Source organism: Vitis vinifera, chromosome 10 (assembly GCF_030704535.1).
Source record: "Vitis vinifera cultivar Pinot Noir 40024 chromosome 10, ASM3070453v1".
Classification (NCBI taxonomy): domain Eukaryota; kingdom Viridiplantae; phylum Streptophyta; class Magnoliopsida; order Vitales; family Vitaceae; genus Vitis; species Vitis vinifera.
The window spans coordinates 18,918,328-18,941,570 of NC_081814.1; the positions used below are offsets into that span (position 1 = coordinate 18,918,328).

General features: G+C 35.4%; 1 protein-coding gene across 2 annotated transcripts in view; it reads left to right on the forward strand.

The window, feature by feature from the left end:
- The window catches only part of LOC100251277 (vacuolar sorting protein 3), a 28,615-nt gene extending 6,780 nt beyond the window's left edge, over positions 1-21,835 (forward strand). Inside the window, exons 2-14 of one of the 2 annotated variants that reach the window (XM_002270688.4) lie at positions 2,947-3,222; positions 4,805-5,001; positions 5,236-5,377; positions 6,068-6,340; positions 6,441-6,513; positions 10,620-10,668; positions 16,239-16,527; positions 16,767-16,822; positions 17,430-17,498; positions 17,619-17,730; positions 18,805-18,894; positions 20,738-20,908; positions 21,271-21,835. In XM_002270688.4, coding sequence (XP_002270724.1) covers positions 2,947-3,222; positions 4,805-5,001; positions 5,236-5,377; positions 6,068-6,340; positions 6,441-6,513; positions 10,620-10,668; positions 16,239-16,527; positions 16,767-16,822; positions 17,430-17,498; positions 17,619-17,730; positions 18,805-18,894; positions 20,738-20,908; positions 21,271-21,363 — 1,890 coding nt within the window. In that variant the 3' untranslated portion in view covers positions 21,364-21,835. Of the gene's footprint in view, positions 1-2,946; positions 3,223-4,804; positions 5,002-5,235; positions 5,378-6,067; positions 6,341-6,440; positions 6,514-10,619; positions 10,669-16,238; positions 16,528-16,766; positions 16,823-17,429; positions 17,499-17,618; positions 17,731-18,804; positions 18,895-20,737; positions 20,909-21,270 lie in introns of those variants that run through there. The other variant, XR_002029311.2, reaches the window with a different exon arrangement.
- Positions 21,836-23,243: the final 1,408 nt, after the last annotated feature.

Here is a 23,243-nt window from a genome sequence, read left to right on the forward strand (position 1 = left end):
GGGTTTGCGGACTTGGCCGCATAGTGAATATTTTGGAAGTTCACAACCAAACCCTTATTGGAAAACCAGCACAAAGGCCCACAACCACCACCCTTACTTTCTATTGAAAATCCTTCATCTTGATTCCTTCAAGAAACTAAGTTATTGGCCATCACCATCAATGCACCCTTGTCTTTGAAATTAGAAGAAGAAGAAAAAGGGGAAGTCCTGATCCCCAACAGGAAAGCAAAAGATGAGTCATTACTTGCAAAGCCATTTTCTTTAACCTAGTCCTTTTTGGAAAGGAACTTATCATGTAGATATTCCTCCTGGATTTCCTTCCCATGGTTTTGTTGTGTGCATGCTCAAAAAATAGATGTTTATACATGTTCAATATGACAATTTGTTTTGGTTTGACAAAGAGAGACACCTCCACTCTAGGGGCACTCAGGAGTTGGTGATAGGGTTCTTGTCACTCATCTGCTGTTCGATGACAATATGCTGGTCTTTTGCGAGGCTTCCCATGATCAGATGACTTATTTAAGCTGGTTGTTGATGTGGTTTGAAGTCATCTTAGGTCTGAGAATCAATTTGGATAAAAGTGAAATTTTGTCGATAGGGAGAGTAGAGAATCTAGAGGCTTTGGTTCTCGAGTTTGGTTGCAAAGTGGGGATGCTCCCATCTACTTACTTGGGGCTTCCCTTGGGTGTGCAGTACAAGTCCATTGTAGTTTGGGATGGGGTGGAGGAGAGATTTCGGTAAAGGCTTGCCATGTGGAAGAGGCAATTTATCTCTAAAAAAGGGAGAATCACTTTGATTTGGAGTACTTTGTCTAGTATGTCCATTTACTTTATATCTTTATTGTGTATTCCAAGAGTGGTTAGATTGAGATTGGAGCAAATTCAAAGAATTTTTTCGTGGGGTGGGGAGCTATGGAGAGGAAGCTTCATCTTGTAAAGTGGGCTACTGTCTATTCGGACAAAAGAAAGGGTGGTTTGGGAGTTAGATGTCTTTCTACTTTCAATAGGGTCCTTTTGTGTGAGTGAACTTGGCGTTTTGCGACTGAAAGGGAGACTCTTTGGAAGCAAGTTATTAGTAGGAAGTTTGGGGAGGAAGAAGAGGGGTGGGATACCCGGGAAGTGAAGGAGGGGTTTGGTGTGGGGTTTTGGAAGGAAACCAGGAAGGAAGGGTCTTTATTGTAAAACAAAGTTGTATTCTCTGTGAGGGATGGTAGAAGAGTGAGATTTTGGAAGGATGAATGGTGTGGGAACAATGCTCTTTGTGATTCTTTCCCATCTTTGTATGCTTTAGTGGCTTCTAAAGAGGCTTGGTTAGTGGAGTTGTGGGACTAAACGAGTGAGGAAGGGGGTTGGAGTCCTAGGTTCTCTAGGCCCTTCAATGATTAGGAGGTGGAGAGGTTACTTGTGACAATACAAGGAAGGAGGCTTAATTCTACTTTGGAAGATAGGGTGCTGTGGAAAGAGACTAAGGACAGGATTTTTTCTATCAAATTTCTTTATAGTGTTCTAGATTCAAGAAGTGTTGTTCAGTTTCCAAAGAGCATCATTTGGAGCCCTTGTGTTCCTACTAAAGTGGGTTTTTTTTTTGCTTGGGAAGCGTCTTGGGGTAAGGTGTTAACTTTGGATCAACTAAAAAAGAGGGGGTGGACCTTAGCTAATAGATGCTTCCTTTGTTATGCGGAAGAAGAGTCTATTGATCATATTCTAATTCATTGCATCAAGGCAAGAGTTTTATGGGAGTTATTGTTTGCTCTTTTTGGAGTGATTTGGGTCCTTCCATATTTGGTTAAAGATACTCTTCTTGGTTGACATGGTACCTTCATGGGCAAGAAGTGTAGTAAGGTGTGGATGTCAGCCCCCTTATGTCTTTTTTGAGCGGTTTGGAAGGAAAGAAATAAAATTGCTTTTGAAAATGAGGAGCTTTTGATTCATAGGATGAAAAGTTCTTTTGTATGTAATTTTTGGTCTTGGACTAAGTTGGTTATAGATGAAGGGCCTTTACCGTTAATAAACTTTTTTGATTGGTTGGGTTCTAGATGAGGGATGGTGAATTTTTTGTATCCCCTCTTTTTTTTTGTTCTTGTCTTTTGGCGCCTCTTGTATACTCCCCTGTTTGCTTTGGGTTAGCCTTCAGGCACCCTTTTCTCTCTTCATATATATATATTTTTGGAATGGCTCGCCGTTCCTTAAGGGGTGGTGAGTGTTGGTTTTTGTTTTGGCTACTATGTATATGTCCTGTATGCTTTGGGGCTTTTTGCCTTGTTTAATATATTTGCGCTCACATATCAAAATATATATATATATATATATATATATATATATATATATATATTTTTCTGTGCTTTACTTATATAAAAAAAAAAAGATTCCGTAATATCTTTTGCCTTAAAACTTTTACATTTTTTTTTCCCTTTTTTTTGTTTCTGTCATTAGCTTCTGTTTTCTCTGCCTAAGATATCTCACCCTGATTCCTTGTGTACCTATTGCTCTTTTAATTCAACTTCCATTCCTACAAAATAGAATTATGCACCAATGATTCTTTAAAGAAAAAGTGCCTATAGATTTCACTCAATTTGGTATATCTTGCAAAGAATATTGCATCTGAATATAACATGATCTGTAGACTATGACTGTACAGTCCAAAATGATCTGTGTTGTAACACTCTTCTCATCACAAAAATATTTTACTTAAGATATGTGTGATTGGATTGTAGCTACCATTTCTACATGCTGTCCAAGTTGCTGGGGCCATGGTTGTCTTCCTTCTAATTTGTTTGAGTATTGATTTCTTTATTTTTGATCTGCCTGCAAACAGTTTCATAAGTACATCATTTGCTCAAGCATCATATTTTGTGATCCCATAATGGCCATATGCTACACCTAGATGTGTGCATAAGTTGGAAGATTGTTTGAAAATTTACCTGTTTCATGGTGAATAATTTTTTAGGTTATTTGCTACCGTAAAGTGCCTTCAGAAGAACAAATTAAAGACCTTTTGAGAAAGAAGAACTTCAAGGAAGCCATCACCTTAGTGGAGGAGCTTGAATCTGAAGGTGAAATGACGAAGGAGATGCTTTCATTTGTTCATGCTCAAGTGGGGTTCCTCTTGCTCTTTGATTTGCATTTTGAGGAAGCAGTGGATCACTTTTTGCAGTCAGAAACAATGCAGCCTTCTGAAATATTTCCATTCATAATGCGAGACCCAAACCGCTGGTCTCTTTTGGTATATCTTTTACAGACTCATGTCCATGTCTTTGCTGTCAATGCATTTCTTAATGGTCATTTCTTTTATTTGGTATTTTATTAGCTGATGTACTATGTTGATAGATCCTTTGGCATAGGCCAGTGCTCAAAACAACATTATTCATTTCTAGTCATACTTTGCTATGGAGCTGTCCTGGATTTATTTATATCCCAATTTCATGTGCTTTTGAGTAGCATTTTTTGGTTGATTTCCACAAAAAATTTCATTTAATATTTTCTCTCCTTTGAAAATGGGGAAGGATGCTCTTATGTTTTTTTCATTGACAAGTAAAGAACTACATTAAAATTGCCTAGTGAAAGGGTGCATTAAAATACATGGCATATACAAGGGTGTCAAAAGTCAAAGAACAAAAGAGTAAAACAGAGAAATCACTCCCTCAGCTTACTTGTAGCCTAATCAATCAACAAAGTCTTCCATAAAAATAGACATCTCCTCTAACCTACTCCAAAAAATTACACATAAAAAGAGGTTTTAAGCTCTTGATTTGAGTCTTCCACATTGTCCAATGACTTGATTTCTGTCCTACCAAATAGTCCAAAACAAACACAGAGGTGCAGCTTTCAATGTTTTCTTCTGCTTCTTCTTGTCAAAGTATCCATTCCAACTTAGAAGGGTAGTTCTTACTCCACACTCGTACTATTCCAAACAAGGAGAAGACAAACTGCCATAGGATTCTTGCTTTGGCACAAATGAGGATATGCTCAGCACATTCTTTCTCACCTTTATACATAAAACATCAATTCACCAAAGTGCATCCTCTCATTTTAATTGATCGATAGTAAAAAGTTCTTTTCCAAATTATCTCCTAGGCAGAAAGCCTACTCTTGTTGGAACCCATGGATTCCAAATAACATCCACAAAAAAAGGCTCTATCCCCCCTGTACCATCCAAGAATAATAGGATTTAACTGAGAAGTTGCCCCTATTTGAAACCATCCAGACCAAACCTATCCTTGCAATCTCAATAGGAAGGCTTCATATTAAGGTGTCCTATTATGTTAATACTGTTAATGATGCTTGATGCTACCTTACTGTTGGGCTATTCCTGCTGGCTACGATAGTGGTGAAACACTATTGAGGAATTCACATATTACTTGCAAGCTCTTCCTCCGATCTATTGGAATGATGTTCTTATGTTAATATTATTACTGTTCTGGACAATTGTTGTTTCTGACAGTTATGAGATACTTAATCTTGATACACTTAGTGATAGAGAATACAAGGTGCGTCACCCGTTATATTTTCTAGAGCTTTTCACTGAAACTATTTTTTTTATTGATTCTATTTTTAAGGGAGTAGTTTTTTCTAACACTTCTCAATGAAATAATAAAGGGTCAATAAAATATGACATGGTATTTATGCTAGTACAACTGAGCAATTGATTCTAATATGTTGCAAAAGGATGGAACATTGTTGATGATATGTGGTATTGAAGATGAAAGCATTATTACTTTTCTTGCTTGTATATAATTAATCTGTGTTGATCTCCTTATGTTGGTATTTGCAAAATCTAAAATCATATCATTGAACTTATGATTCAGGTTCCCCGGAATCGGTATTGGGGTTTGCATCCTCCCCCTGCACCTCTTGAAGACGTTGTGGATGATGGATTGAAGGCTATCCAAAGAGCTATTTTTCTTAGAAAAGCAGGTGTAGAAACCCCAGTAGATGATGATTTTCTTTTGAATCCACCAAGTAGAGCTGATCTATTGGAATCAGCTATCAAAAACATTATCAGGTGTATATACATTTCTTGTGTTTGTCTTTTTATTTTTTTTTGTTCTTATCATTATTATTACTGTGTTGGGTTTCAAATTAGGGTAATCATAGATTATTCTTAATAGAATCTGGGTAAAATAATCCATATGTTTTTAAGTTTGCATTTTAAATATTTTATTTACTTTAGTTTCATGGTTGTGGCTTGTGACTAATGCTAGTTTGAATACAATTCTCTTTGTCTCATCTGTTACAGGTATCTACAGGTTTCACGCAGGAGGGACTTGACTTTGTCAGTGAGGGAGGGAGTTGATACACTTTTGATGTACCTCTATAGAGCCCTAAATAGTGTGGATGACATGGAGAAGTTGGCATCTTCTGAAAACAGTTGTATTGTGGTATGTGCCAAATTAGATTTGCTCTAAGGTATTCATATTCTTGCAATATTTTCAAATCCGGAGCATTGAGGAACCTGTGAAATGACTTTATTTATGTCATATATAAGTTGATAAACAAAAAATAAAACAGAAGAAAAACTGAAAAAGAGAGAAGTTTGAAAAAGATTTCCCAATATACTTTGCCTAATACCAAAAGGCAAAAGGAAAAAACTATTTAGTTATATAATAAGAGTAGATAAATTGGGCCTTACTAAAAGAATATAAATAATTAATATTAACTCACCTTGACATCATTGGTATGTCAAATCTGAAAGTGGGCTTTGCATGTCATACGCCTTAAACTGGGCTCTCTCTCTTGGGACTGTGATTGTTATGTTGACTAACTGCTAAATTTGAAGGAATTTCACTAAAAAGTCATGAACAATAGTGTAGGGGTTTCAAAAACTTGAAGGGGGACTAATTGATGGTATGGACTATTTCAACCATCCAATTTGTTCCGGGTTTGAAAACATTGTATCCTGGGTTAGTTATAGAGTCAAAATCAAAGTAGTTTATAAGCCTCAAGACAATGCGCTATGTCGAATGTTGGTAAACAGCGGAATCTTAGTATTCCAATGCATTGCAAAACAGAGAGGCTGTTGTCCGAAGCCTGCTTGAAGGATGACCGTACAACTTGCATGGGCGGTGCAGGAGGAGTTAGAAACTTTATTGGATGAATCTGGACATTTGCGGACACTTGCCTTCCTGTATGCAAGTAAAGGAATGAGCTCAAAGGCTCTTGCTATTTGGCGTATTCTAGCCAGAAATTATTCATCTGGCCTCTGGAAAGATCCTGCAGTGGAGAGTGAGCTTCTGGATACAAATGCAAGTACTCTCTCTGGCAAGGAGGCTGTTGCAATTGAGGCCACAAAGATCCTTGAAGAGTCATCTGATCAAGATTTGGTCCTGCAACATCTTGGATGGGTATGCCATTTTGTGTTTAGAATTTTTACTGTGCAGAAGGTTGTAGTTGTTATGCTTCATGACTCTAATGTCTAATTGGGAGCTTTATGGTTTCTTTTAGATTGCGGATGTCTGCCAGGTACTCGCAGTTCGAGTTTTAACATCAGAGAGAAGAGCTGATCAACTTTCGCCTGGTAGGCATCATGTGCTTCCAAGTAACTCATGTTTTCCCATGTTTTGATTATTTTGATATCCATTTTCTTTCATAGTTTTTAAAGTGCTTCCCTTTTAGTACAGGCTTGCTAAGAAGCACATAAATGTTTTCTAGTCATTAAATGGTGGATCCCCTTTTCTCTAAGCTCAGTTTATAAATTGTGACATCTACTGAATTTTGGTCCATTTATGCAGCTTTTTTAAGCTCAATCATGCTTTACAGTGCTGCAATTTGTTTCATGCAGTGCAAGTGTTATCATCTTTTTGCTATAAAATCTCGGCCGCATGATCCTCATGTTTGGCTGAAGGAATTGGTCTTTGCTTACTTGAAGAATTAAAAATATTGAAATTCATCTCTTCTTGATTGTGACAACCATTTGGGTTCATTGTGAAATGGAACAGGATGTTCTACACAAAGACCAATTATGTCTTTTTATGTGGATAATGGATTTGTCAACCCTCATACAGAATAAGGGTCAAGGCCTAGAGTTCTAGAACTGGTTGAAAGAGGGGGTTGCTCATCTCCATGATTCACATCTTTTATTTGGGAACATGAACAGGTCAAGTGGCTTGATAAGAGAGTGGCGGTTAAGGTGGCACTATGGAGTTGGGTCATGGATGTGGTTACTCTTCAAAAGACAAAGTTGGAAAATCTTGATAAGATGGCTATGGGATAATCCTTGTTATTTAATGGGCAACCAAGAGATATCTTGGTAGAAACTTAAAAGAAGCTGCAACTTAGTTAGAACAGCAACAAAAGACAGAGGTTCTAACTAACCTGTCCTTGAGAAACCACTGGAAAGATAGGTTATCTATCTATAAGCAATCGTAGACTGGTCAAACTGCACTTTGAGGAATTACTTCTCAATTCCTCATCCAATTAGAAAACATCTTTAAAAATCCTTTAGTTGTTGTTGTTATTTATTTATTTTGATAGGCAGAAATCCTTTAATTATGTTCATCCCAAATACACCAAAAAAAGAAAAAGCCAGACAACCTCCATGCTTTTGAGTGCCTCATCCTCATAAAACTGCCATGCCAACAAAATAAGTTATTCAGTTCTGGCATCATCCAGAAACACCCATGACAACAGATGCCACAAAAATGAGGGTCTTCCCATGTTGTCTTTTTCTTTTGTTTTTGTTCTACGAGAGATTGACATTTTTCTAAAAGAGAAGAGGCTTTATGTGGTGAGGTTTCTAGAGGAGGAAAAGATTGTTTCAGAATCTCATCATCTATAATAGATTGCTCTGATTTCATTAAATGAAGCAATCATATTTATATTTCTTTGCTGGAGGCATTTGTTGGGCTTCCCTTCCTCCCCCAGTGTCTGTATGGTTCTCTGATTTCCGTGCTGGTTTTTTGTCTCCTCTACTTGTGATTCCTTGCTTTTGTTTGGCTTGAAGGATTGCTTATCTTTCCTCATGTTATTTATTTATAATTTAAATTCAAAGTTTTGTTTTCTTGTCCAAGGAAAAGAGGGGGGATGGGAGTGATTTATCCCCCACCGTGTTCTAGGTTGGATGGATTTCTCTTTTCAGCCATTTGGGTGGGAGATGTGGTTTTCTTAGTAAATGCTTTTGTGAGGAGAAGATAAATTCTTAATGGTTCTTCTTGCAAACAAGTAGGAAAACTGCACAGATTAGCCAGGCTAGGATGGGCTTCTCCTAGAAGTATAAGCAATATAATGTCCATCTCCTTTAGAGGTTTGGGGACCATTATTAGAGGCAAAGTTTTATGGAAAAATTGCTTGTTTTATCATACTGATTTGATAGTGTAGTGGGAAAGAAACACAATATTTTTTTAGAACAAGTGAAGGGCATTAGAGACGACATGAGACCTAATTTATCTCTATTCCTCTATTTGGGCCTCTACAACCAAAGCTTTCAAAGGCATTCTACTCAATGTTATTCAACTCAATTGAGTAGTGATGTGTAGACCAAAGGGTTAGTATACCAAGGCTACATTTGGTTGGCAAGATAGGATATGATATGTATATCCTAGGACATCATATCCTATTGTATAGGAAATGTATATTTTAGGATATCATTTCTAACGGGATATGATATCCTTAGATATTATATCCAATGAACATGATATTTTAAGGTAGTGTATGCAATAAGATGTGTTATGCTTTGCTTATATTTAGTTTGTAAAATGAATAAAAAAATGAAATGGAATATATATTATTTTTCAATGTTCTATGTTTGTTTAAAACAAAAATTATATTGCATTCTAATATTTTGTAATTAAAAAAATATAGTTCTCTTACGATTAACAATATTCATGATGGAAATATTTGAAAATTTATAAATAAAAAAATGTTTATATATATGTTATTCAATATATAAAAATGTTTTTATATTAAATAATACCTGTATTGGTATTGTTTTACAATATATTTTATAAATATATTTTTAGTTCTTCTTTTTTAACCACAAATTTAATTCTTTAATCAAAATTTTTTATTTTTTAAAATAATTAATATAAAAAAATAAAAAATTGATAAAAATTTTTTTGATACGTGGGATATGTATGTCCTATGTATTAACTTAGGATTAACATATCCTATATAGAAGGATAAAAAAAAATGGTGAATAATATATCTCATTACTTATTCTATCCCATGTTTGGTTGAACATAGGATATAATAAGCAACGAGATAACTTATCCTATCTCATTACTTACCAGACATGGGATAAGATAAATTATCCTCCCTTTTATCCTATCTTATACTTTATCTGGTGAACCAAACATGGCTAAAAGGGAGGATCATTGTTTCAGGTCCATTTTGGTAGGGTTCAGATCAACTCCTAAGAGGCAATTAAATGATGTATTCTTCCTGTATTTTAGAGAAGGTTTCTCTTCTTCTTTTGATTTGGGAAGGATTCCTCATTCTTCAATTGTACGTCTTAATTCTTATAAATAAATCTTTCTTTTTTATTGCAAAAGAAAAAAAAAAGGTTGAAAAAACTGCAGGTTGTATTTAAATTAGACCTAAGAAGGCTAATGAGTGTCATTTGAGTTTTCCTTAAGTGGGACAGGGATTGGGGAGATGGAAGGTAAAGGGATAGTGGTGTTATCTTTTTAGTTATCTTCTCCATCATTATAAATGGGCATTCCCTTTTCCATTTCTTTCATAGCTTCCAAGGACGGAGGTGAGGGTATGCGCTCTAACACCTTATTTATATGTGTGTGTGTGTATTATATTATTTATCATATGATCTATCTTGTGGGGCGAAGGTGGATTAGTTTTGCTCTTTTAAATGAAACTTTGTGTTTTTTGGGACTCTAATTGATGGGTAAAAGTAACGTGACATTTGATATGTATGAACATTGAATAGACTTGAATTTAACTTAAATCTGAAGAGTTGAAGGCATGAGTTTGAATGATTTGTTTGTTTCGGTTGATGCCTTGGTGTTAAGTGTGTTTTTTTATTCTTAAAACATCAGAAAAATAGTAATTAGATGTTTTCCCTTACAAAAAAATAATTATTGTGTTTGTTCTTATTTTATATAATTAATGTAAATTTAAAATTTTGTTTTACTTAAATTTTTAAAATTTATCATGATGCTTTGTGTGGTGGAGTTCCCATGGGGGAGAAATTTCCAAGTTAGTCAGCATGGGAGAATTAGTAAACTGCAATGCATTTTATTTCAGATAGAATTTATTATTTTTATTGAAACTAAAATTTAAAAGCTATGTGGTTCATACCTTAGTTGGTTCATTTGTGAGCGCTATTACCTCAAACTAGTAGTACATAGGCCATAGGTAGTTCTCAAGCTCCATGGCATCGCTGCTACCACTGAAGACAGTTTGCCTTGGCACCTTCAAGCCAAGACTGTCCAGTCCATGCTCCACACCTGGCTCCAGCAAGGTGATCCACTTCTATGTGTCAGTCACACTAATGCCAAAACAATCTCAAGTTTTGCATTAACATCATGCATTGTCTATCTGTATTGCCTTGTTGCATGGTTCAACTGATGATAATAAACTGTTAATAGTTGCATATGAATATTATCATTGCCTTGTAAAATTATTTTCTGGAGTCATTTCTTATATATATATTCCATGTGCTTACTGTAGATGAAGTAATTGCTGCAATTGATCCAAAAAAGGTTGAAATTCTTCAGAGGTATGCCCATTTCTTATTTCCATAAAGCTTCACAATAGTATGAATTAATGCTTTTCAAAGGGGAATGAAGTGAGTTGTGGGTGGAGGTCGTTAAGACAAGCAGGTGAAAACAAGAAAAATGTTAAAATGGTAAAGGCAACGCATTCCTATCAACTGTTACTACCCCCAAGTGCTAGGATTGCATCCAGCCTCCATTTGATAAGAGACAAAACAGAATTGTTCCTTCATAGTCCCCACAAATTGGCATTACCTTTTTTTTTTTTTACCCAGTTACACCTTTCAGTTTTCAACTTCAACCTACCCTGTGGGGGAATCAACCCTCTCGTTTGCTATAAGATTCTTAACTAGGATAATCCACTTTCTTGTAACATGCATTGAAGTTCTTAGTGGATTTCATGTCAAGGCTCTCATATTTTCAATGACTCAACCAAGAAAGGAGGTTTTATCCTTGGAGATTATCTTTTATCATTTCTCTTTAATGGCTCACGTAGTGGCAGTTCAAATAGATCTCCACAAGATTTTGGATTTGTACCTACGACAATCATGTCCAGCTACAAAGAATGAGCTCCTCTCATGCTCATTCTGTTCTATAAGTGACCCTTCTTCTATACAAGCAAAATCAGTAACAAAAGTTGTTCAACTTCATATGTGGATATGGAGTCCCCAGAAACTTTCCCCTGCTATGATTTCTCCATAAGCAACCAGCAAAGCAATGGAGAACTATTCTCCACACCTTCCTCTTACTCCGTTTGAATTTTCTACACTAACTAGACAATAATATTATAGCTCCCTCCCATAGCCTCTGTTCCATGTAAAAACTCCAAAAAATCACCTTCAACTGCCCTCACTACTAGTCAGCTAAACACCTTCATCACATGATTCGAGAGAAGTGGAGACCATGCTTCCTCCTGTTATTTACTCCTCAAGCTCTTGTAGAAACATCCAACCCATTATCTCTTCCCAAATGCCCTAGTCAACATTTGCCAAAGAAAATCTAAGGAATATTTTTGGAACAAAAACTGGAATGGCATACTAAGGAACTTTTATGCTTTTTTGTAATTTGCACAGTTTAGTTCTTTTGTAAATCTGAAATTACTTAAAATTAATCTTCGCTTGCTTACTCCAATCTTATGAATAAAGCAGTTCAGGTTTCCAGTTCTTAATGGCTGTGATGTTGCTGACAATGATTATCAGAGGAAGAGAAACCAATAACACATGAAAACCTCAATAGAGGTGAAATCAGGAGCCCCAGATTAAGGCTATAGAGCAATCCATGTTGAAAGAAAGAATACAAGACTAGTCTTAGCAGACCAAGCTTTCCTGACCAGCTTCAAGTCATACTTGGTTCTCCCTCCTTGAACCACTTCTCTTTCAACCTTATCATCCTAACAAGGTACCCAGCTCCTAAGTTCCTCAATGAGATTGGCTGGAACTTATGGATGCTACCTTGGAGTCATACCAAGGCACTCAATTGAGCTTTTCCTCAAACAGCAGCAATTCTATTTCTTCAAACTCAATATCAATTATCAAATTGAGTATCTGATTCAATTTAATATCAAATTAGCCTTTTGATCTTCAACTAATCAGCTCTGGTTTTGAGATATCAGAATCAATCTTCTAATTTCATGATGAAGAATTGAAGATGAACTTAAATCTCATGTGGTACTTTATTGTTGTATAGGTTCACTTAGTACTTTGGAGGCTTTTTAAGGAATGTCGCACTCTTAGGGAAATGGTTGTGGAGATACCCTAGGGAGGGTTCAGCTCTACGACACGAGGTTATTTCAAGCATTTACGGATCACACTCTAATGGATGGGATGCCAACACAATAGTAAGATGGTCACATCGTTGTCCTTGGAAGGCTATTACACAAGTCTTTCAGGAATTTTCCAAGTTTACTCGGTTTGCGGTAGGAAATGGGGATAGAATTCGGTTCTGGGAAGACTTGTGGTGGGGGGATCAATCTTTGAGTTCCCAATATCCAAGACTATTTAGAGTGTTCACGGATAAAAATATTCTCATTTCTTCAATTCTCGGATCTACTCGTCCCTTCTCTTGGAACTTTAACTTTCGTCGCAACCTATTCGATCCCGAGATAGAAGATTTAGAAGGTCTCATGCGATCACTTGAGCGTTTGCAATTGACATTTTCGGTTCCAGATGTGAGATCCTGGTCTCTTCTTCAGGGCTTTTTACAGTCAAGTCTTTCTTTCTTGCCTTATCTTATTGCCCTGATTCTCTTTTTAAGTTTTCCCTACCAAGTTCGTTTGGAATTCTCAGGTCCCTTTCAAGGTTAAGTCCTTTGTTTGGTTGGTGGCACACAAGAAGGTAAATACTAATGACTTGCTACAATTGAGAAGACCTCACAAAGCCCTTAGTCTGGATATTTGTAAGTTGTGCATGAGGCATGGAGAATCAGCAGATCATCTTTTCCTACATTGTTCGTTGACATTGGAGTTATGACACAGATTATTTCAGTTAGCCAAGATGGATTGGGTTCCCTCGAGGAGCATTTCCGACATGCTATCCATCACTTTCAGTGACTTTGGTTTATCGAGGAGAGAGATAGTTTTATGGCAAGTTGCGTGCATAGCGTTAATTTGGGTTGTGTGGCGGGAGAGAAATGCTAGGATTTTTTAGGATAAAGCAAGGAATCCAGAGAGTCTTTGGGATTCTATTTTTTTCCTTGCTTCTCTTTGGGCTTTTTGTTCCAAGGTTTTCAAGGGAATCCCCCTTATTGTGTTACAACTTGATTGGTTAGCGGTGTGTAGTTCCGATGGGTTGGTTTAGCCTAGAGTAGTTGTTCGTTATTACAGTGTAATTTCTGATTTTTGGTTTCTTGTAGACTAGTTGTCTTTGGTGGGAGGATTCCTCATCCTTCTCTTGTACTTCGTTTTTCTATTAATATATTACTTTGTCGTTTCCTATCAAAAAAGTACTTTGGAGGCTTTAACATACTTTTTTATCAGCTCATTGTATTATGAGAGGATTGCTTATCCTTTTTTTGTATTTCTTTACCTTTAATTTAATACATTTGTTGTTTTTCTAATAAAAAAAAGAAAAAGAAAAAAGATTTACTTAAGGGTTCTGTTGGGTAATTGTTGTCAAAAATAGTATGAAAAACATTTTTTGAAAACTATTATCTAATCTTTTGTAGAACAAATGTCTATTAGGGAATAAATGTTTTTAACCTATTTTTTATAGCCTTCCACAACCTTACGTTATAACCCTCCCTCACCTCTAAAGAACACCAACCCCCTTCTTCTACCCTATACCTACCAATGATTACTTTCTTCCACAAGGGCTCCTATTCTGATGTGAACCTCCAACTCCGCTTTCCTAAGAGAGCCTTGTTCAATACAGAAACATTGCAAATGCCCAACCCTCAATCAACCTTTGGCTTCCAAACTTTGAGCCCACTCACTAAGTGAGGCTTATTTTCAAAAGACCCCCCTTCCCACAACATCTCTTATGTTGTGGGCAATGGAAGAAGGATAAGATTTTGTAAGGGCTTTTGGTGTGGGTACACCCGTTTATGGACCTCTTTCCCGTCTTAGTTCACTATAGCCACCTCAAAGGATGCTTGGGAGTAGGTTTATAACAAGGTAGTGTGGCAATTTTTCAGTTAAATCTTTCTATGATGGGATGGTTCAAAGGGGTTCAGAATCTTTCCCAACAACACTTATTTGTTTTTGGGCTCGAATAAAAGTGAGTTTTTTCATTTGGGAAGCAACATGGAAAGGGATTCTAACTATGGACATCTTGAAGAGGAGAAGGTGTACATTGGTGAACATGTGTTTTATATGCAAAGGCAAGGAGGAATCTTGCAATCACATCCTTCTTCATTGTTGTGTTTGTTACAACAGTTGGTCTTCTCCTTGTTTGGAGTGGTTTGGGTGTTGCATACCTCAGTCCAAACAACACTTCTTAGTTGGCATAGCCACCCTATTGGAAAGAGGAGAACGAAGGCGTGGAATGTTGCTCCTCTTTGCTTGTTTTGGACTATTCAAAAAGAGAGGAATAGAAGGGTTTTAAAATTGTTGAGCTTTTAGATCAAGAGTTAAAGTTCTCTTTTCTAAGTAACTTTTTAGAATTAACCGAAGGAGGTCTAAGGCTAGAGTCTTTCTTTATGATTGATTTTATCGATTGGTTAGATTGCTAATAAGGGGAGGGATTTCTTGTTTTTTCTTTGGAGCGCTCATGTATACTTCTTGTGTACTTTTACTTCTTGTTTCTATCAATAGATATCTTTGTCGTTTCCTATCAAAAAAAAAAAAAAACTTCTTGTGTACTTGGTCTAGCATTTTTTGGCTCTTTAATCTATATTGCCTTTTTTTTATCTTTTTTTTTTTTTGTACTTATCAAAAAAAAAAAAAAACAAGCCTCTGAAAACAACTGAAAATAATTAAAAGATGCTCTCTATAAACATTATGCTTTTTGTTTTCTAGTTGTTAAACTTGTTCTCTTGGTTTTTTTTTTTTTTTTTGGAGAACAGAAAACTATTTTAAAAAATAGTTACCAAACAAGACCTAAATCTCTATGTTTTTAGTTTTCCCTCCAAGAACTCACAATAACAGAGAAATCAATTCAATTCTTCCTTTCAATTTCCGTCATTTTCTATTGGAGTTCACATAGGCTGTAATTGATTTGCACGTGTTGGCAGGCAGCTCTGTTACTGAAAGATCATTTTCCAAACCTTCTAGAACCTCCTTCAGAACTCTCTCACTGAATTGAGACTTCAAAACACTTTGATCAATTGAAATGCATGTGAAACATGGTTTTTAGACATGCTTCCAACCAAAGACCATGAATCCCAATCTCAACTTGCACAATTCAGTTGGAGCATTTAAGGGTGCCCCAGATGACTCTAAATGCCTTCCACTTCAATCAGGCTTGCAGTCAATTCCTTTCCTGTGTGTTTAGACCCAATAAGTGAGCGTTTAAACGCATACACTAACCATTTAAAGATTATGTTCAAATGTCACTTGTGTTGCTAACTCTGTTTAAACATCCTTCTGGTGCATCTACCAAATGAAACATTTATTGACACTTGGCATTAACAAATTTTTCTTTAGCTCCATTTAAAACTGCTTCGGTTGTGTTTAATCAAACTATATTTGTGTTTACTCACACCTATTTCTGATTGATTGCACATATATGAATTTGTGATGTTTCTTCATTTTGGGCTTCCAAAATGTGATCCTACCTTTCCAAAACTTTTGACACTTGAGAAGACTTTATATTTAATAATATGTTCCCTACAACAATACAAGCTTACAAATAATTTTTTGACTTAAAATATATCAACAAAAACTAAGTATGCTTTACAATCTGCACAATTACATGTTTTCCTTCCAGTCTGACCACCACTTATGTGGGATATTATGAACTTTTCTTTTGAAAGTTCCTGTTTACACTGGTTTTTCATCAAGCTATTTGGTGATATTTCATGTTATATCATAATGTTTTCCTTCCCATGCTTGTTGATTTTCACTTTGGCTCTGAAATTTCTTTCTTATGTATGTAACCTTTACAGCAAGAATTTTGCTTGATCTCCCAAATCTGTGCAGGTATCTCCAGTGGTTGATTGAAGATCAAGATTCTAATGACACACAGTTCCATACGTTATATGCTCTCTCACTTGCCAAATCAGCTATTGAAGCTTTCGAAACAGAAAGCAGCTTTCAGAACCCTGATGCTGGAAGATTAGAGGAGACGTGTTCTGCTGGTTCTGAAAGGAATTCAATTTTTCAGAGTCCTGTCAGAGAAAGGTTGCAGATCTTTTTACAGTCTTCAGACTTGTATGATCCTGAAGAGGTCCTTGACTTGATTGAAGGATCTGAGTTATGGCTGGAAAAGGTATGTTGAAACTCACTTATCTTATTTCATTATAATTAGCAAAAGATACTGATCAAATGGCCACTCTTGAGGCCTTAGATGGATTAATTATTTGTGCCTTTCCTTGCTTTCAGATGCAAGGATGGGACTATGTTCTTCTTTTTCTTTCTCTTTCTTTTTTGTCATTTTTTTAAAAGAAAATTCCAAATGGTAGGTGTCATGTACATATTACTAATGCAATTTCTGGCTTTTCCTGACAGGCTATTCTGTACAGGAAACTAGGGCAGGAAACATTGGTGCTCCAAATTTTGGCCTTGTAAGTTCCAAAATGCTTACTGATGAAATCTTAATAATTAGTCATCACTTTGTGTGAACTGTGTCTGAGGAAGCTTGACCCTTGTCATATATGGGACACAGCTGTACAACCCTATGTAAATTCTATTTCATTGTACCATGACAAGGGCTTTGTGGTAGTTGCTCTTCTCCTTGTTTGGTGTTTCTTGACTTACCTCAATCAAAGCGAGCCTTTTAAGTTGACATGACTCATTTTGTGGGAAAAGGATGAAAAAAAAGGTTTGGAGAGCTGCCCCGTTATGCATTTTTTGGACAGTTCTGAAAGAGAGGAATTGTAGATCTGTTGAAAACAAGGAACAATCAGTCAATGCTCTAAAAGGCTGGTTCGTTGGTAATTTTTTGTTGTGGGTAAAGATGTACATTGATGAGAGTCCTGTCTTTAATAGATTTTTTTCTATTGGCTTGGTTCTTGCTAAGGGAGCGTGTTTTTGTTCATCCTTTAGCACTCATTGCACAAGTCCTATGTACCTTGGTGTGATGTTTTTTGCTGCTTGTTTATATATATATTATTATTATGTAATATTATCAATACCTATAAAAAAAAATGATAACATTTAATGCTTTGTCAGGAAGCTGGAAGACAGTGAAGCTGCTGAACAATATTGTGCAGAGATTGGTAGACCAGATGCCTATATGCAGTTGGTTCTTTTTCTTTATTTTCATCAATTTTTGTTCCTTTGTTTTTCCACCTGAAGATAGAAGTTGTATTCTTAATTATGTTCTTGCCTTTTGTTCTGTTTGTTCTATGATCATCCCAGGTTGCTTGATATGTATTTGGATCCCCAAGATGGTAAGGAGCCTATGTTTAAGGCTGCAGTTCGCCTTCTCCACAATCATGGTGAATCACTGGACCCCCTGCAGGTTTTAGAGGTATCAGGCTCTGTCTCACATGCACACTTAGAAGCACCTTTTTTTATCCACCTTTTTTCCATACCTTGCCTAAGTTTAAGAATTTTATTGTATAAGACATCTGAATATTTGAAAACTTGCAATCTGGCATTTTGTGTGTGGGTGGGGGAGGCTTGTGGTATGGGAAAGAGAGAGAGGGAAGGAAGGCTTATAAAGGGTCTATTTTGGAACTGTTTTCCAGTCTTGAAAACATGTTTGACAATTTGTTGACAGAAAACAGTTCTTTTGAAAATTTGTTCTAAAAATAGGGTGTTTTCTAAAAACATATTTTAATTGTTTTTGCTTGTTTTCTACAGGCTATTCTTAAAAAATAATTATACAAATATAGAGAATGATTGAAAATAAAACATTTTAGATAAAATTTCCTTTACAATGAACTTTTCCCTTTCCTACTTATTTTTTCAATAATCAATAAGCAATTGAAAATATTTAATTACCTTGTTGGGTTCATACTTGATCTTTGCTATATAGAAAACACATTTGGCAATTTGTTGATAGAAAACAGTTTTTTTTTAAAACTTGTTCTGAAAACCGGGTGTTTTATGAAAACATATTTTAATTATTTTCACTTGTTTTCTGCAGGCTATATTTAAAAAATAGTTATACAAACATAGAGAATGATTGGAAAAAAACATTACGGATAAAACTTATTTTTAAGAAATATTTGGCAATACATAAAACACGTTGAGAACATTACAAGCTACCCAACAAACTTTTGTTTCAAAAAACATCAAAGACGTGTTTTAAAGAATTATTCTCAAAAATTGTTTTTTGAGAACTATCTTAAAAAACATTCCCAAACAGGCTGAAAATTTCCTTTACAAGGAATATTTCTCTTTCCTTCTTTATTTTTTCAATAATCAATAATCAGTAAACAATTGAAAATATTTAATTAACTTGCTGGGTTCATACTTGATCTTGCTATAATTAGATAGAAACTCCATCCCATCATGTGGCAAGGCAAGCTCACCTTATTATGCTGGAATAGTGAAGTTGATTGTTCCTTTATTATATTGATTTTGTTTTCTGTTCCAGACATTATCTCCAGATATGCCTCTCCAACTTGCTTCAGATACTATATTAAGAATGTTGAGAGCTCGGCTCCATCATCATCGTCAAGGACAGGTATGTTTACTGTTGAACCTTGTTTGGTTGTCATTATTTTGATTCTAAGGAAGCCTATAAAATAAAATAAAATAAAAAATTAATAGATAAGTCATTTGGATTTAAGTATTTCCATAAATATCTGTGTCCTATGTAATTCTTTAAGTTTTGTGCCCACATTCCTCCAAATTATAATTGCAGTAGTCGCTAAGTCAGTCTTGAAGCTCTTACATGATTTTAATCAAACCTAACGACGACTCTACTAGCATGTGAAGTTAATGATATAGATCCTGTTATGTGTTATTGCATCCTGTAAGGCAATTATTGTTTATTTTCATGTCATTTCCAGTTTTCTTCCCCTTCCTTAGAACATTTAACTCTTATTGAGGCACATCTTCCCCAGGGTGATGGAAGCTGGGTTCATTGTTTTCCCCCTTTATTTTATCAGCTTCGTGCCATCGTTTCTGGTATTTTTGTGAATATAATGATTTCTAATTCTTTTTCTCCTTTTTTTAAGCCATTAGTTCATTCATTTCTGCATCCTCATCTATTCTATGATGGAAAAGGGGGACAAAAATTACACTGGGAACGTCCCAGATATTTCTTCAGTTTTAACAGTCATTCTGTAGTTATCTTCATAATTTACATTGTTTTTTACTTGTTTTTAGAACCAAAGAATTCCAATCCGCCTGGAAACAACCCAGTTCCTGCTCTCTAATCTCACTTTTTAATAGGCATATCAATGACACAATTAACACTATCTAGCTCTTTGTTTCATGGCAGAACAATTGACCAGAGGTGTATGTCCTGTTATGATTCTTATATTGATTTTGAAGAGAAGTTGATGGATACTGCTGGGATGGACTTGTCCATCGATATGTTGATGGAGGGGAATTAGCTAGATTGTGGACACTCTCCTTCCTTACTCTATATAAAAAGTGATTGTGTTCACTAATTGCAAGTTTGACACTCTTACCCACCCTATCCCTTCCTACATGAAATTAATCCTAATCCCTACAGATCATTCTGCGTAGGATATCAGTCACTATAATGAAAAAAAGGAGCAAGAGAGGGTCATCATGTTGTTGGATGCATCTAGAAGCCTTAATCATTCGCTATTCCTTTTAATGAGCATGTGAGGTGCTCACCAATGCTACATTTGCCTAAATCCATCTCTACATAAACCAAACCCTTTCTATGGAGAGCATGATCCAAAAAATCTCAAGTCACGCGATCATAAGCCTCTCCTTCTGTTAGATCTCCATTTATCATCCTTGTTTCTGTTTTCCATGAATGATCAAGAATTTTGCTTCCCTCGATAAAGTTTTTCTGAGAATGGGATAGTCTCATGGGCACTTGATGAAGAAGCTTTAACATAGACTTTGCTAGGAATCTTATAGAGGCTAGCAACTCAACTACCATGCCTAAACTCCTTGAACCCTATGGATCAATCTTAGGGGACATGGGTGATAAAAGTCACACTGTAACTCCGATTTATGATAATACTAAGAGGAGAATTCCTCAAGTACACAGCAAAACACCCTCTTTCAACAACAATTATGATAGAATGCTATAGTGAAACCCAAACATTACCTTTAGAATGCTTATGATATTTGAAATGTGACATAATAATATTCAGTTATTTTTAGGTCTCGATAAAAGCACAAATGGAATTAAATATGATATCAGATTATTGATTTCCATTTCAACACCCAACATGTTCTAGCTATTTGGGTTCGCCTTCAAGAATTCCAATTTTTACCATGCCACTCTTTGGATCTACCATTAAATCATTGTTGCAGCATTGAACCACTTTTGTTGGCTTAGCACCTTTTATGTTGAATCATCTCTATTTCCTTTTCAGATTGTGCATAACCTATCCCGTGCTGTAGACGTTGATGCAAGATTAGCAAGATTGGAAGAAAGAACAAGGCATGTGCAGATCAATGATGAGAGCTTATGTGATTCTTGTCATGCTCGCCTTGGAACAAAGCTATTTGCAATGTATCCAGACGATAGTATTGTCTGTTACAAGGTGGATAAATTATCTTTTTGTCTGTTCCAAGCTATTCATGATTTATCCAGATGAGTTGTGAAGGTTGGTGATGTTGGTCCCTCCTTTTGTCTGTAGAGACCAAGGAATTCTCTAAATCTTTAAGAGCACCACCTCCACACCTCATCCTCTAAAAAGTTTCTTTTCAAATTTTAAGGTCAGCAGAAACAGGGTTTCCACTTTAACTTCACCATTGAGCAGCTGATACCAGAAAAAGGAATTTTTATTTTTTTTTATAAAAAAAAAAAAAATGAAGTGGCAGGCATCCACAAGTAGGGAGGATACATCTTAATTGATCATGGTTAAGATCGAATTGTCTAAAACCTAGTTTCTTCCTTCTGCAGTGTTTCCGTCGTCAAGGTGAATCCACTTCTGTCACAGGTGTTGACTTCAAACGAGATATCTTATTTAAACCAGGTTGGCTTGTGACCCGATAACTATGGAGGAAGAAGAACCATTTTGGAAGTTAAGACCAAGCTACCATGTGTTTGCTCTTTACAGCTCTACCTTCCTGCTCTGGATCGGGTACCATTTCATCTTCATCTTGACAAAGAATTGCTCACAGTGACTTAACTTATTTTTAAAGAGAGATGTCAAACCAGGAAATTTGATTTTCAACAAGGTTCTACTGTGCTCCTATCGTCAGGTACAAGCTTGGTTGAGTATTTAACAAAAGAATCCATGTATAGAGCATGCCATCTTGATGGTCCCACTATTATTTCTTTTCAGTTATGAATTTGTAAAGGATCCAATTGTTTTGCTGACACATGCTTGATTGAAACAGCCGGTTTGTTGTATAAACATCTATAGGTAACTAACTATCTGGCCACAATGGGCCTCTTTTGTTCAAGTTTATTATGTTTTGAAAAAAGGAGGGGAAAAAATGGAGTTTAAGGTTCCTACTGAGTATATGCTGAGGTGAGGAGCTTGATGTATGCTTGGTTTTACATGTAAAACATAAGATGGGTACCTAAGGAGATAGAAATCAACCCCTTCCCTTATCATACAGGTAGTGAGGATGATGATTCATGGAGGATGGCAGATTTTGTGGAATGGGCTTCAAACTTAAACATTCCTGAGTAGGAGTTTTGAGGGGAGTGAAATGGGCTTTAAATTGAATTAAAATTAGTTAGAAATTTATGAATTTTAAAATTATTTAAATTTTATATGGAATAGAAAAATAGGTTAAATGAGCTTAGAAAAACACAAATAATTTATTAATTTTCAGTGAATTTTTTTTGTTAACCTTTTTTTTTTTTTTTTGGGTTCCCTTCTTTATTATCTTTTCTTTCCATTTTCCTTAAAGCCAAACAAAGGTGGTGTCTATGAAAGTCCTCTGTGAGGCCTTTCCTTTCTCCGAAGTGTTTTCCCTGAGCTCTCAGCAAGTTTCTTTGCCAATTGATGGAGATTATATTGGTACACTTTAACTTCATTCCTTTTTAATGCGATTGTATGATATTAAATTTTGATGATGCAAAAAGAAACTTTGAGATGTTAGAAAGAAGGAAGAGTGGTACCTTAGAGAGCAAAAATTTTGAGAAATTTGGGTATTGTACATATAATAGAGGAACGAAGTAGAATGTCTTCAGCATTGCCTAAAAATAAATAAGGCATCATTTATGAACTGAAATCATTTTTTTTTTTTTTTGGGTGGAGATTTTAGACTTTTTTCAAGTGTTCAAAATTTTTACTCATGCCTTTTTGTTTTCAATAATGTTTTGTAAATATAAAAAGTGATTTTTGTTGTAAAAGTAAAGAACATTGGGATACAATTTGAGATAATAAATTTTAAAAAAGTGAATTTTGAAGCTATCTATTTTTCATAACTTTAATCCCTATGGTTACAATCATAATGATTACAATAAATACTTTTACAATAAATGTGCAAGTTATAGAGATACTTGAAAGATTATGTCTGAAATTTCTTGAATCCTTGCATGCCAATATTATGTATGAGCTTCTTGAATGTTATATTATACAAAGCTTGTTGTGATGAAATGTGTTTGATTTGATTATCCTTAATCTATTCTTCTTTGATTTGAACAATACATGTAACAATATCATCATGCAATATTATTTATTTGTCTTTGATAGAAGATAAGTCATGGACTCTTGAATATGTTGGATCATAAATCAGTTATATACATTTACGACCTGCTTCATAAATTGCGAGTAATTCTAATTTGAGGAGGTGAATACTATTATTTGCTTAATCAAATTTTCATGATATATAGAATATGTTTGATCATTTTCCAATGTTTTCAAATTGGGGCAAAACCATATCTTACTAGCAAATTGAGAAAGAATGTTATGTCTA